Here is a 14,414-nt window from a genome sequence, read left to right as displayed (position 1 = left end):
GGTCGACCCCACGGAGCCCAGGTTGACTCCACAGACCCCTAGGTGCCCCCACAGACCTTGGGCTGTCCCCACGGACCCGGGCTGCCTGTGCTCATATGCCTTGAAGGCAGGTGTCCCTACAGGGGCTCCGTGGTGTCCTTGGATACACGGTTCGGTGTGCATGCTTCAGGATAAGGCACTGTCCTTTCAAGAACCGCTGATGTCCAGGAAGCCCCTTGCTCAAACATTGCGCCACGGCCAGCGCCCACACGACCATCAACGTCAAGGAGCTTCTACCACGTCACTGTAGTGGCCAGAGCCTGAGCTGTCCCCTCCCAGGAAGGGGACCCAGCTCCCCCCTCCAAAGGCCTTGGCAGCTGCTCCCACACCCACAGACACAGGTTAGCGGGCGTTGGAGTGTCCTGGGAGGTCAGGGGGTGCTGCACGCCCCTTTCTCATCTGTGAAAGCTGGCTTGACATCAGCCTACCGTTTCCCGGCAGTTCTGGGGAAAAGAGCCTGTGCTCCTTCGAGACTGGCCGGGAGGCTGGGCTCATTCCTGAAGCCCAGCAGGCCTCTGCAGTGGGCACCAGGGGGACCCTGGGCCCAGGCCTGCAGACTCCTAGGGAAATAGGAGCCAGGGCGGCCACCGCCCCTCACCCAGCTGCCTCTGCACATCCCGTGGGCCGTGGCTGAACCTTTAATTAAGGCACAGGCGAGGACAGCCTGGCAGGGCGCCCCGCTGCAGAACAACCTGTAATTGGGAAAATGATTTTTTGAGAGGAAATCGCTTCTCTTTTCCGCCCTTCACCCCAAGCGCCTGTAGGTATGATGGGGCAGGAACAGGCCCGTGCTGGTTTCAGACAAACAAGCTTTCAGGCTTGGGGAGCTGGGCCTCCCCAGGCAGTGCAGGAAGGCCCATTCGTGCCTAGCAGGGCTCGCCCCGCGCTCAGCCTCCCTGTGGGACGTGGCGCATAGGAGGGGGGTAAGGGGCTGACGATGCAAGCCAGGGCTGGGGGCAGCGTTCTGGGGGGGCCAGCAGCTTGCAGCCCCTAAGCTGCAGCAGGGACTGCAGGGGAAGGAGCGCCACGTCCACAGGACAGGCCCCGCCCCTCGCCCCCGCCCCCAGGGCCGTCCACACTCCCCTTTGCTTGTGAGAAGCTTACTCGCTGCTGGGGGCCAAACGGAGGCGCCCCTGAATTCGTTTGCGCCCCCCACTCCGCGCCCTTGCCCCAAGGCACTGGGCAGCTCCGCAAGGGGAGACCCCCAGGGGAAGCCGTGCGCGCGCTCGGGCTCTGCACCCGGCTCCCTCCGCCGGGGGGTCCCGGGGGCGCTGCGCACTCCCATCACCGCCACGCCCCGAGCTCGGTCCGCAGGGCAGGGCTCGAGGGCACACGCGGAAAGCTGTGTTTGGGAAGATCCGTGGGGCAGGGCGCGGACGGGAAGGTCGGGGCGCACCGGGGCCGGTGGGAGGCTGGAGGTGCAGGGCTGGCGGGGCGCAGGACCGGGACCCCCGTCCCCGCCCCCGAGCTGGCCCCTACCCGCCTATTGGACGAGGTCGGGGGCGGATCCACGCCACGCCCCCCTCTCGCCACCGGCCCGGCCCGCCCCCGCGCGCCCACGGTCCGAGCCTCTGCGCCGAGGCCGGGTACGCGGAGGCAGCCGCGGAACCCGGCGCGGCCACGACGCCAGAGCCAGGCCCCCCGCCCCGCGCCCGCCGGGCTGCCCACCCCGCGGCCGTCCCAGCCCTCGGGTCTCGCCCAGACTCTGGAAGCCCCCGGGGCTGAGGGTGCAGGGGCGCCGTGGTTCGTTCGCCCCGCAGCGGCCTCGCCAGAACGCGCTGTCCCCCCCGCCTTTGTGGGGCATTTCGGGTGGGGGCGCCTTCTTTTCGTTTTCTGCTACCGCCGCGCGCGGGCCTGCACAGGCCAGGCCTCCTGCAGCCCGCGAGCCGGGAGGCTGCGTGGGGCGCAGACGCGGGGGCCCCGGAGAGCCCGGCCGTCGCGGCTGGCACCTGGCGGGCGCGGAGCCGCGGAGCCGGGCGCGCGGGCACCGCGGCGGTGCAGGTGTGCGCGGGCCCGGGCGCGCGTGCGACGTGATGCGCGCGTGCGCGCGGCCCCGCACACTCCCCGGGAGACGCGTGGGGGTGGCGACGGGGCCCGCATACGCGCGAGCGAGCGCCTCGGAAATTTCCTAAAGCTCCGAGCCTAGTCCCTCTCCGGGAGCCGAAAATCGAATGCGCAGCCGGTGGCTTCCTCTGCTCTCTCCCCGCCCCCACCGCACCCTCGGGGTCCCCGGGCGGGCGGGCGTGGGGGTACCCCGAGCGTGCGCCCCTGCGCCGCAGGCTGCGCCCCGGCTCGGCCGCGGGCCGGCGAGGGTGACCGGGGGAAGGGCCTCGCGCGCCGCCCCCCGCGCGCCCTCCCCGACTCTGCGCCTTTAAGCCCCGCCGCCCCCGTGGGGAGGGTCGGGGCCGGCGCGGGAGCGGGAGGGACACCGGGTGGAAACGACCGAGTGGGCGCGCCAGGACTCCCCGGCTCCGCGCGGGGAGGGGAGCCGCGGGTTGGGGATGCGGTCATCCCGGGGAGGCGCGCGCGTTCCCCGGAGCCGGCCCCCGCGCCAGGCCTGCCCGTGGGCGGCCGCCGCGCTCCCCGCCCCCCGCCCGAGCGCACCATTGGCGGCGCCCCCGCCCCCCGCCGCCGTGGCCGCGCTCGGCGCGCGTCTCTCCTCCCTCCGCCGCGCCCGCCGCGCATAAAGTCCCCGCGCCCCGGAACTTGTCGGCAATGCCTGTTTTCCAGCTTTCGCCCGCGTTCTCCAAACTAACTGAGTGAAGGGCTGCGGCCGCAAATGGTGTGACCACACGTAGGATGGGACTTTACCTGAACGGCAGATGCGTCTCGCTCATCCTCGCGGTGCAAATCGGTGAGTGGCCGGGCGGAGCGGCGGGTCCCCGGGACGCCCACCGGGAGCGCGAGGACCGCGCCAGACCCGCGCGTCCCGGGCGGGACCTTCGGAGGCTCCCGCGGACCCCTGGAAACGTATGTTCCCGCCTTCTTCGCAGGAGGGTCCCCCTGTCTCCCCGAAAGCGCACGTCCGTCTCCCGCTTCCCTTGGGTCAGAACCACCCCCTCCCTCCCTCCCTAGCGCTGCCAGGCAGCTTCGGAAGGTGCAGAGGCGATGCGGGCTCGGAGTCCAGGCGACAGCGGGAAGTTCGCGGGCCGCCGCGCGGGGAACTTTGTCATCCTCGCGCGCCCCCACCCCGGGCGGGCTGCAGGGCCTCTCGAGTGCGCGGGGCCCGTGGGGCGGCCGGCCGGTGCGCGCCCCTCGCCCCCCTGCAGGAGAGGCCGGGCGCCGGGCGCACCTCGGCCGTCTGTTCTTGTTCCTTCGTTTATTTGTGCGGGGTTGACCCCGGTTTTATTTCGTCTCCATTTTATGTTCAGGAATGTTGAGTCGCGGTGGCACGCTGAAGGGCTTTTTAAAAGTTTACGTTTTTTTACCCCATCGCAGAGGGGCGCGGGAGAACCCCGCCTTCCCGCCGCGGGCCGGTGGTCTCCCGCGGGTCTAACGGGGCAGTGCCGCAGATCAGTGCTAGGAAGGACGTGGGGAGAACCGCTTTCTGGAGCGGGGCTTTGTCGCACGCCTCCCGTGTCTCTGCACACAACCCTTGCCGTATTGGGGGCAGAGCGCTTCGGGGAGTTGGTGTGCAGCAAGAGAGGATGTGTTTAACAATTTTTCTCACCCCCCCAAAAAAACACACACACCAAAAAAAAACATGAAAGCTGCAATAAACAGGGTTTGGGGGTTCTGCAGATTCCAGCAGATCCTTGCAGTGGGGCGCGCGCTGACCTGATTTTGAGTAGCTGGTCCATTCTGCAGGAGCATTTGCAGGTTGCACAGAGTGGATGTGGGGGTTGGCGTTTTCTTTGGATTTTCAGAAACGATTTGGTATTTGGGATATGCGTGTTCCAAGCCCTCAATATTTAGGTGAAGGGCTGCGGTGAATTTAAAATTCTTTCTAATTCCTTTAAATTGTTTAAGTGTCCGGACTGTGTGTGAAGGTGGGATTTACCCACCAGCCTGCTCCTGTGTCCAGAGCTGAAGACAATGGTTATTTTTCATCGGAAGATTTAAGTGGAGGAGGTTTGGGACTCTGCTCTCTGTAGGGTCAGCTTGGAACAACTCCTCTGAGCTGGCCTGGTGTGCCCGCCCCATGGTGCTGGAAGGAGCAGCCTTGCCTGCAGACCCCCCCATTCCCGCACCCGAGCCGGGTCTTTATTAATTCATGGCTGGGCGCTGTCCCAAATCATTGACATTTGGCAAGGGGGGCGGGGGAGCGGAGGTGGAGAGGGTGGTGGACACTGAGGAGCTGGGAGTGAATGAGAGGTTGGACAGATGAATGAAGGGAGGGAAGAGGCACAGGATGGGGGGCGCAGGAGCTGGGGTCTGGCATGCACGCCCCCCAGCCCATGAAACCTGGGTCGAAGACACCAAGGGCACTGTGACTGAGACCGCAGAGTGGCCTCCAGCCGGCTCCTGGAGGGGCCAAACGTACAGGCTTCGCACACACGCACACGCGTGGTGTGGAGGGGCACTGCCTGGGAGGTAACGTGCCCAGCCGCCCGCCTCCTCTCTCCCCTGCAAGCCCCAATTTCCCTTTTTAAAAAACCCTCAGTGCCCTGGAAGGGGCGCTTCTCTCCAGCCGCGTTTGGGGGCTAGGAGGGGGCGGGGGCTGTCTTCCTCCGAGTGCTGCAGGGCTGCCTTTGTGGCGCCCAGCGAGCTCTGCCACCCAGTGTGGTTGGAACCTGCTTCCTGGAACGCGATTCCGGGTCCGAGCTGCTTCCTCGGGCGCTTTCACCTTCAACACCCGGGGGGTACCCACGCTGCTCGGGTCTGCCCTGGGCCCCGGGAACCTTTGTCCCTTCCCCGCACTTCCCGTTCCGGATTAGATGGCGCAGGGCCGCCGCAGTCTGCAGGAGGGGCCGGGCTGCAGCTCGCCGGTCACCTTTCCTGTCCCTGTGGGGACCTGTGCGTGTGGGCGGGAGCGGGCAGGGAGGGCAGGGTCCCTCGGGGACACGCACACACCCGCACCGCAGGAACACGGCCAGAATCCGTTTGCATTTGAAAAAGATGGGGCCTTCTCTGGCCATGCCAGGGACCCCTCCTCGGGGCCCCAGGACTCCTGAACAAGCCTGGGGTGGAGAGGAAAGGCCGGTCAGCTGCGGGTCTTGGCTGCTCCCTCCCACCTGCAGGTGTGGGCCAACCTGATGCCTCTGCAGTCTCCTCCCCCCATCCCGTGGTCCCTGCTCCCCCTCTTCCCTTCCACTCCTCCGATGGCCCCTCCCCCGCAACACCCCCCTGAACTCCCTCCTCCCCCACCCCTGGCCGGCCCCCCTCCTCCCCGCCCCCTCCTCCTCCTCCCGGCCCCTGATCCCAGTCTCCCTCCCCTCCTGCTCCTCCTCCACCCCCCTCCTCTCCCTCCTCCAGGCTCTCTCACCCGTCTCTGGAGGGAGCCCCAGCTGGTGCCCCCAGCTTGGGGTATCAGAACCCTGGGCCCAGGGCTGAGGCCAGGAAAGGTCTCACCCACTGCTTGCTTCAATGGTGGCCGGTTTCCTGGGGTGAAAGGCTGGGGGAAGCCCAGCCTCTTATCCGCAGATCCCAACCTGGCCCCCACCCCCTGCTAGACCAGGAGGGGGGAGGGGCGGAGAGGGCAGGGGAGGGCAGGTTTCATATGGAATCCAGCTTTCGGAGCTGGCCGGCTTAGACTTGATGAATCTGTTCATTCAGTGTCCTGAACGCCCTGCCCTCAGGAGGTGCCAGGGACAGGCTTTTCTCAGCACCTATGGTGTCAGGTTGAGCTGTGCCCCCTTGCCACTACCCCCCTCCTCCCACGCCCTGCTGAAACACCCCCCCCCCCACACCAGCCTCAGCTCAGGAGAGCGTGACTCGGAGGGGAAGTGTTGGAATGAAGGAGGCAGTGAGGAGGAAGGGAAAGAAAAGCCGGGGGAGGTGAGAAGGGGGGGCGTGGGGACAGAAAAAGATACCCGGGAGGGGGTCACCGGCTGGCGGGCCCAGCCGCCCCCTCGTCCCGCTCGCGGAGCCTCTCTGGGCTGGCGGGGGCTGACCGTGTCCATCCCGCAGCCTCCCTGGTGCAGGCCGTTCGGGCCGCGGGCAAGTGTGATGCTGTCTTCAAGGGCTTCTCCGACTGTCTCCTCAAGCTGGGCGACAGCATGGCCAACTACCCGCAGGGCCTGGACGACAAGACCAACATCCAGACCGCCTGCACGTAAGTGTCCAGCCCCTCCTGCCGCCTTCCCCGGGCGCGGGGAGGGGAGGGAGGGGGGCGGCCCCCAGGCACCTGGGGCTAGGGAAGGCAGGCTTGCTCTTTGGCCTGCACGGGTGGGCTGGTGAGCACAGGCAGAGGGGTGGTCTCCCCCAGCCCAGGGAGAGCAGCCCCTCCTGCCCGCCCGCAGGCCAGTAGCAGGGATGCGGGAGCCGGCACCAGCGTGAGAGGAGCTGTGATGCCACCCGAGCGCGCCCGCAGTGCGCCAGGCGGGCTCCTGACTCGGGAAGGGGGTGCTTTCTGCACCTTCCGCCTCCCCCCACCAGCCTCCTGGCGGGGTGCGGGGGCGGCCACATGGCTAAGGTTTTGCCTCACACTCTCCCACCGCCCCTCGCCCCGTTAAGAAGGGTTCCTGCACAGGGCCAAGGCCCGCCGCAGCTCTGCGCTGGGAAGCCGGCGACCTCCAGCCCGCCCTCACCGCCCCCCGGGGCTGGCTATTCCGGGTCGCGTTGCCCAGTTAGCCGCGGGGGCTGCGACCCGCGGGGGCTGCGACCACGCGGAGGCAGCGCGGGGGAGGCCGCAGCGCTCGCGCCGGGCCCTCCCTTCTCTCCCCGCTGCCGATTCTGAACGGAGGAAGCGGGAAAGCGGCGCCAGCGCGGCGCGGGAGCCGGGAGCGCGCGGGGAGCGGGCAGGAGGGGATGCGCGCGGAGGGAGCCGCAGGCCTGGGCGGACGCGAGGATCGACCCGGAATTGATCACGGCCCCGGCTATTTTTAGTCTAGGGATCTATTTTTGGGTTTTCAGAAGAAAGGGGACGGTTAAGGCAAGGGGGCAGGCGGGCCGAGGGCTCGGGGCAGCGGGGCGGCGAGGCGGGGCGGGCGGGGGCGCGCAGGGCGCGGTGTGGGGCTGCCGAGGCTCACGCCAGGCCGTGCGCGGCAGGGAGTGTCCGGGCGGGTGCCGCGCCCCCGAAGCGGGAGGGAGGGTGTCCTCGAGGCCCTCAGGGTCGTCCAGGCAAGGAGCGGGGAGACGCAGGGAGAGCGCGCGACAACCCACACACCGCCCGGCAGACCCCAGAGGTCCGAGGCGCCGCCAGTGCGGCCCGGAGCAGCGAGGAAGGAGAGGGGGAGCGGCGGGGGCTGGGGACGCTGCGGGAGCGGGAACCCGAGGAACAGGGGCCGGCAGGGGTGGAGGGGGACACAAAGGCCCAGAGCGGCGTGGGCGCGGCGAGGGGAGCCCGGTCTGCGCGCGCCCCGGGTGGCGGAGCGGCCTTTCCCGGGCCTGGGCCTGAACCTGCCTCTCTTCTCTTCTGCCCCTCGCCAGATACTGGGAGGATTTCCACAGTTGCACTGTCACGGCCCTGACGGATTGCCAGGATGGGGCCAAAGATTTGTGGGATAAACTGAGAAAAGAATCCAAAAACCTCAATTTCCAGGGCAGCATGTTCCAGCTGTGCGGCGGCGGCAGCGCGGCCTCGGGCGTCCTGCTCCCGGCGCCTGCCGTGCTGCTGGCCGCGCTCTCGGCAGCTCTGGCCGCCGCCTGGCTGCTCTGAGCGCGTCCCCCGCGCCCACCCACCATCCACCTCCCGGAACGCCCAGGAAAGGCCCTTCACTCTCGGGGACGCGACAACCCGTGCCACCTCGCCCGCCGCGTGTCGGGACTGCGGGAAGCCGGGTCCCCGTGCCACCTCTCCGGCCCGCGCGCCCGCCCGCGCGCGCCCCCCCGCCGGCCGCGCCTCACTCAGCTTTCGTTCGTCTTCACACCAAAATAAGACCCGCCTCAGAGACCCGCCCCCATTGGTTTCCGAATTTTAGGTTTTTCCGTTTTCCTTTTGGCAAAAGAATCTCAGGAACGGCCCTGGGCCACCTCTAGTCGCCATGTGGATGGAACGCGCGCCGGGATGGGCGCGGCAGGCCTGGCAGGGTCGGTGGCCGCGTCCCCGCGCGCCCGAGCGGATGCCCCAGCGAGCGGCTTTCTGCCACTCTACCTTGTTTTCACCATCGCCACTGCTCATTTCTCCGAGAAAACCCTTCGTGTGGCCGAGTGGGATGGAGAGAGAGGAAAAGGGTGGGGGGACCTGGTTGTCTAGGTGAAGCCCCGCCCGGACAGGCTGCGGGCCCCGCCAGGGACGACGCACCCCCGCCTGCCCACAGCCTTTCTGCCCGCCTCTTCCCTAGCCGTCACCCATCCAGTACCGTCCATCGGGATAGATCGCAGGGGGGGATGTCAAATGTTCATCTAAATTATAGTTAAAAAAATTTTGACATAAAAGAGCCTTGATTTTAAAAACAAAGAGAGATGTAATTTAAACAAAGTTTATTATAAATTAAATTCAGCAAAAAATAAAAGATTTGCTACAAAGTATAGAGAAGTATAAAATAAAAATTATTGTTTGAGATGGGATGTGGCGTCTGTTTCCGCCCCGCGCCCGCCTACCTGCGCCGCGCGTCCCGGAGGCGGCCGTTTCCCGGTCCGGCTGGAGGGCAGGAGGAATCGGCTCGGAGACGCGGCCCTCCCGCGGTGGCACCGGACCCGCCTGCCGCGGTGGCCGCCGGCGAGGGAACCACCATTGAGGCGCGCGGGGCGCGGGGGCTGCGTCCCCGGCGGGCCGGACTCGTCCATAATTGATAAGGCGGCGCGCTGGAAGGGCGCGGAGATGGGGCCGCATCGATCGCCCGAGCCGCTGCCCCTCTATTTATAGGCCCCGCGTGGCCTTGCGCGCGCGTAAACCCTGGAGCAGCCGAGGCGGGGGCGCGTAGAGGCCGGCGGACCCCGACCCGGTTTCATGCGGAGACGGAGGAGGGGGTGGGGGCTCTCTCCAAGCCCGCCGAGCTGTCCGGTCGGCAGGACGCACCTGCGGCCCCCGCAGCACGCGCGCCCCCGCGCCCTCCACGCAGTCGCCCCGGGAACGCGGGGTGTTTTGAGACCCGAGTTCGGGTGCTCCGGGGTTTGACCCTCTCCGAGCGGGAGGTTAAGGAAGGACGAGGTGGGGGTCCCCAGCCTCGGCTAGGCGTCCCAGACTGGCGCTGGGGAGGAGCGGGGCGCACGCGTGGGCCAAGATGCCGGAGGCGGGAGGAGGCCAGGCTGCGGCCAGGAGGGACCCCTGCAAGGTCCAGGCCGGTCTGCGCGTGGGGACCCCCAGAGCGCCACGCCTTGGCTCCCAGACAAAGCAGGCCTCCTTGGGCTCGGATTCTCCTGGCGCAGGGTCTCTGACTTTCCCCGTCATTCGCTGTTCCATGCCGATGACACCCATATGTTCGCTGATGTCATTGCTCTCGGGAAGCCCCTGCCGCGGGGGAGCTGAAGCCGGTCCCTCACCAGCCCAGCTGCGCCAGGTCTGGGGTTTGTCCTCTGAGGCACCACTCGGCCTGCGGCCACTGAGGGGGGACCGAGGGCGGGTTCTGCTGGGCTTGGCCAGGGACAGGCGGAGCTCACCACACAGGGAGTCTCCTCCCTCTGCCCCTCCTGCCAGACTGGGCAGGCCCAGGGCTCAGGTCCAGCCCACACTCACCCCAGTGAGTCCCAGTAAGGTGCCGGTGAGGCAGAGCTGAGCCTCTTCTCAGCCCTTCCCAGGAAGCGCACACACTTGCTAGCCCTGCCAGAGCACCACCTCCTCCAGGAAGGCTTCCAAAACTCTGTTCCCACCACCCCACGCACTGACCTGTGTGTACACATGAGCACACGTGTGTGCACAAAGGACTCACATGTGTTCATGTATGTCCATGTATACACATGCTAATTACATACCACATGCACACACGTGTGCTTGCCTAGACTCTGTACACTATACATACTGTACACACGTGCACTCACATGTGTGGTGTGCCCACATTACATTCTCACGGGCACACTGTCTCACACACATGTTCTCACATGTGCCTGAAAATGTAGACTCCCACTCACATGCACACAAGACACTCGTGCACTTGCTCACGTGTGCCTGCACACGCTTAGACATGCGCACACATACACACTCGTACACACGTGCTCACATGTGCACCAGGGGCCCTACACTGCCCTCCCCTCGGCACCTGCAGGAGACCAGACTCCCTCCCCGCCCCTGCCCTGAAGCCAGGCACCGTGTCTGGGGTATGTGTTCCTCCTGCCCACGTCCCGACCCCGTCCCTGACCCCTGCCCTGTCCCCGTCCCCATGCCCGTCCCTGTGCCCTGCCCCAGTCCCTGTCCCCTGCGCTGTCCGGCCTTGCCCCCACCCCTGCCCCCATCCTGTCTGCCCTGTCCCTGCAGCTCCGTGGCTGTTGGCCCAGCTCCCTCACCAGGAAAGGACAGTGTCCTCCTGGGTCCATCCTGCCTCACCCCGCGCCCTGCCCTGGAGGAGCCACAGGATGAAGGACCCGTGCGAGACCCCTGCAGCCCTCTGGGTGATTTCTCCGGGCTCTCAGGCCCCTGCCGGGGGCTGCTCCTGTCAGAGCTACTGAGGCTAGTCCCTCACATGACACTGCCCAGGGCTCTTGCTGCTGCCCTCCCCAAAATATCCAGGACTGGGTGCTCGAGGCGCCCCGGCCTCTGAGAGAAGATTCCTGGCTGCAGACCTCAGCAGGCACCCCCTCTCTGGACAGTCCAGGAGGTCACCGACTCTCCACCGAGCCTGCTCCTACTTCTCCTGCTGCTGTACTCCCCAGACTCTCCTCTGAGCCGCCCCCTAGAGGGCACCAGCACCATCCCAGCCCTACTGGGGCTTCCAGAAGCTTCTCCACCCCTCCCCACTGTCGTTACTGCAAGCCTGTCCATCCAGAATGCCCGACACTGAGAAAGAAGGACAAAGCGAAGGCTTCTTGTACTCTCCCTTTTGGGGTCACACCTGGTGATGCACAGGGGCTACTCCTGGCTACACTGTGCTCGGGTGACCAAATGGGACGCCAGGGATTGAATCCAGGCTGGTCCCGTGCAGGCCCCTCCCCACCGTACTATCACTCCCAGGTTCTTGTACTTGGGAAGGCCCAAGGACGTGGAGCAAGGGGCAGTCTGTGTCCAGGATCATCTCCCTTTGCTGCAACACACCGGCTAGGCCCTTCCCTCCTGCAGTGCCCCAGCCCACCTTCCCCCCACCCACCCCCCGCCCCAGAAGCTGGTGCTGCTCCTGCTGACGTTGCCCTTCCTGGTTCCCTGCGCACAGACCTGCCAGCATGCGGGGGCTGGGGTGACCCCACAGGACAGAGCCTTGCAGAGGGGGGCACAGAGTAGATGGGGCCAGTGTGCTCATGCGCCCTGCCCCAGCCCCACGCCAGCTGTGAGCACCCTTCCGGCCTCTGCTCATGAGCCTGCGTGTCCAGAAGGAACCAGGACTGTGGGGAGGGCAAGGAGGCAGAGGAGACAGTCCTGCTTGCCACCAAGGGAGGGAGGAGAGCCAAGGCCAGGGCACGGAAGGGCCCCTGGCCGGGAACTGGGGCAGCCTCAGGACCCCTGGCGCCCACAAACCACGCCTGACTGCCCGCTGCCCCTCATCTAGTCGTGAGCTCCCCTGGGCTGAGTCGGGAGCTGTGACAAATGGAGCCGGGACCTTCCCGCCCCTGAGGTGGCCCTGTGCGAGGTCCCCCTGGGCAGGGAGAGTAGCTGGGCCGAGCGGTTCGTTACCCTCTGGCCAAACACGATCCGTCACGCCGGACACTGGCATGCCCACCGCCTGCACAGGCCCAGCTCAGAGTTGGGAGCGCGGAGGCCTGGGGCTAGGGCAGCTTCAAGGCCTGTCTCCTGAGCCCCTCGGCTCCAGGCTGCAGCCCCCCCAGCACCCCTTGGGGGGTTCCCATCTGTTTCCTCTTCCCCAAGCCACCCCAGGACTCTGAACTGGACAGGAGTGGCTCTGCCCCAGGGCAGCTTCCAGGGCCACCATGTCCATGTTCAGACCTACAGCAGGTGCCCACCCACGTCCCCGTCCACGTGCACAGACCCATGTCCACGTCCATGTGCACATATATATCCACGTCTGTGGTACAGATCACATTTACATCCATGTCCACATGCACAGACCCACGTTTGCATGCACATGCACAGACCCACGTCTGTGTGCACAGACCCACGTCCACGTGCGCAGAGCCACGTCCACGTGTGCAGAGCCACATCCACATGCACAGAGCCACATCCACATCCATGTGCACATGCATAGACCCACATCCATGTGCACATATACATCCACGTCCGTGGTACAGATCACATTTACATCCATGTCCACGTGCACAGACCCACGTCCATGTCCACATGCATGGGCCCAAGTCTACCCCACGTCCACATTCTGAGTCACGCCCAGGCCCAGCCATACCTGCGTGCCCACTCAGTGTTCAGTGGTCTCAGTGGTCACAGTGGCACATTCTCGCCATCACCTGGTCTCCACTGACATCAGTTCTGAGAGACACGTGTGCATGTGCTCGCAAAGTCACACTCACAGCTGGGTGTGGTCCCAAACAAAACAACCACAGAGTGTCCAGGGCCAGCTCCGATGGCCCGTAGGGAGGATGTCGCTGCACCACACTGGGAGGGTCACTGTCCCATTCTGTCAGCGGTGCTGAGGTCAGGAACCTCTTCTGAGTGAGCTGGTCGCTCGGGTCGTCATTTGGTCCATGAACTTGGGCCTGGTGGCCTACAGGGACTTTTAGCTCTTCCAGGCTGACCCCAGAGACTTCCCCCCTTCCCTAACTGACCCTCCATCCCCCAGGGCAGGTGGGCATTTTTACTGAGGTTCCAAGCTTCGGGCCTGCCTGATCTCACTTGGCCGGCTGGTTTTGTCTCTCTCTGTCCTAATGTCCTGCCAGGCTGGGGAGTGGCCACTGTCCTGGGGGCTTGTCCCTCCCAGGGGAGGTGTCTGGTGTCAGCACGGTGGTATCCTCTCGCTGATTTCCCACCCACTGCCCTGGTGGGAGAGAACCTCCCTAGCCCCGAGCCCCCAGCCTCCTTCGCTGCTGACCACTGTGGCCACTTACCCACCTTTGCCTCCTCCCCTCCCCTCTCCTCCCCTCCCCTCCCCTCCCCTCCCCTCCCCTCCCCTTCCCTTCCCTCCCCTCCTCTCCTCTCCTGTCCTCGTCTTCTCAGGAAGCCCAGAGGCACCACAGAGGGTGTGTGGGCCCTGGAAGGCTCAGCCACCTCACACCCTCCTCCGCGGTCCAGGCTGAACCAGGGCTGCGAGGGCAGGCGGTGGGCAGGTGTCCAGCAGCGGGGACAAGGGCAGAGATCCCTGCTGGTGCTCTCAAGCCTGGCTCTCGTTCAGGAGCAGTGTTTCGGGCCCCAGCACTCGGGCCACGGAGGAGAGGCCCCCAGGGCACACGGGGCCCTCAGCCCAGGCCCGGGAGGGGGCAGCTCTGAGCTCTGTCCTTGCGTGGAAGAGGCCGCGGCTTCTGGCAGGGGGCAGGAGCTCTGAGTCACCCTTCCTCCTGCTCTCAGTGCCAAATGGACAGGCCGCTGCCCGGTGACATTCAGGAGGGTATTTGTGGCCGCCCACCGCTGTGGAGTCGTGAGGGCGGGCGGGGGTGTGGGATGGTGCCCACTGCACCCGCACACCTCCGGGTTCCTTCCTGCTCTTGTCTTTGGGGTCACCGCAGTGGTGCCCGGGGACCGTGGGCTGGCAGGCAGCCGCCTGTGGCTCCCGTGGCTTCTGTGAGTGGAAGAGGCGGGTCCACGCTCTCCCGTGCCTGTGGGTGCCCAGGGCTCTCACTCATTTGCCCAGAGCCCTGGTCAGCCACAGCGCCCTCACCTGGCTGCGTCGTGAGTGGCCCCCAGGCTGCGAGTGACTCATTCCAAAGTCCATCTGTCCTTCAGCCACACGAAACTCCAGGGTGCCCCCAGCCCTATTGCCAGGAGTGACCCGAGTGCAGAGCCAGGAGTCAGCCCTGAGCACCACCGGGAGTGACCCCAAAGCAAAAAAGTCAAAGGAAACCCGGAATATCCACGGGTGGAGAAGGAACTCGTGTGCCTGAGCCCGCCCCTGCAGCTGGGCCCCCGGGGTCCATCCGGCTTCCTCTGGCTTCCCAGCCCTTCCCGTGCCATACTGCAGAGGAGGCCTGCCCATGGGGCTGGGGGACAGCGGCTCACCCAGGGTCGAGAGGCGCCAGGAATCCGAGTCTCTGATCCCGACGGGGTTCCCGGGGGCGGCACCTTTCTGAGGAGGCCCCAGGCATGTCCTGTGTGCTCTGTGGCACCTTCTACACCACGGGAGAAGGAG

General features: G+C 66.2%; 1 protein-coding gene across 1 annotated transcript; it reads left to right on the top strand.

Moving 5' to 3' along the window:
* The first annotated feature begins 2,488 nt into the window (after positions 1 to 2,488).
* NRN1 (neuritin 1) lies at positions 2,489 to 8,647 on the top strand. Its single transcript, XM_056108512.1, has 3 exons — positions 2,489 to 2,893; positions 6,109 to 6,253; positions 7,570 to 8,647. The coding sequence occupies exons 1-3, from the start codon at positions 2,839 to 2,841 to the stop codon at positions 7,796 to 7,798; spliced, it is 429 nt and encodes a 142-aa protein (XP_055964487.1). The 5' UTR covers positions 2,489 to 2,838; the 3' UTR covers positions 7,799 to 8,647.
* The last annotated feature ends 5,767 nt before the right edge of the window (positions 8,648 to 14,414 follow it).

Source organism: Sorex fumeus, unplaced genomic scaffold, assembly GCF_029834395.1.
Source record: "Sorex fumeus unplaced genomic scaffold, SorFum_2.1 ptg000218l, whole genome shotgun sequence".
Taxonomy (NCBI): domain Eukaryota; kingdom Metazoa; phylum Chordata; class Mammalia; order Eulipotyphla; family Soricidae; genus Sorex; species Sorex fumeus.
Note: the sequence above shows the minus strand (reverse complement) of the source record. Positions and strands in the feature narration are given on the sequence as shown.

Excerpts from the sequence above, each read along its gene's own strand:
- NRN1 (XM_056108512.1), top strand. The coding sequence starts at position 2,839 with ATGGGACTTTACCTGAACGGCAGATGCGTCTCGCTCATCCTCGCGGTG. Across the intron at positions 2,894-6,108 it reads CATCCTCGCGGTGCAAATCG|CCTCCCTGGTGCAGGCCGTT; the intron begins GTGAGTGGCCGG and ends TCCATCCCGCAG. Across the intron at positions 6,254-7,569 it reads AACATCCAGACCGCCTGCAC|ATACTGGGAGGATTTCCACA; the intron begins GTAAGTGTCCAG and ends GCCCCTCGCCAG.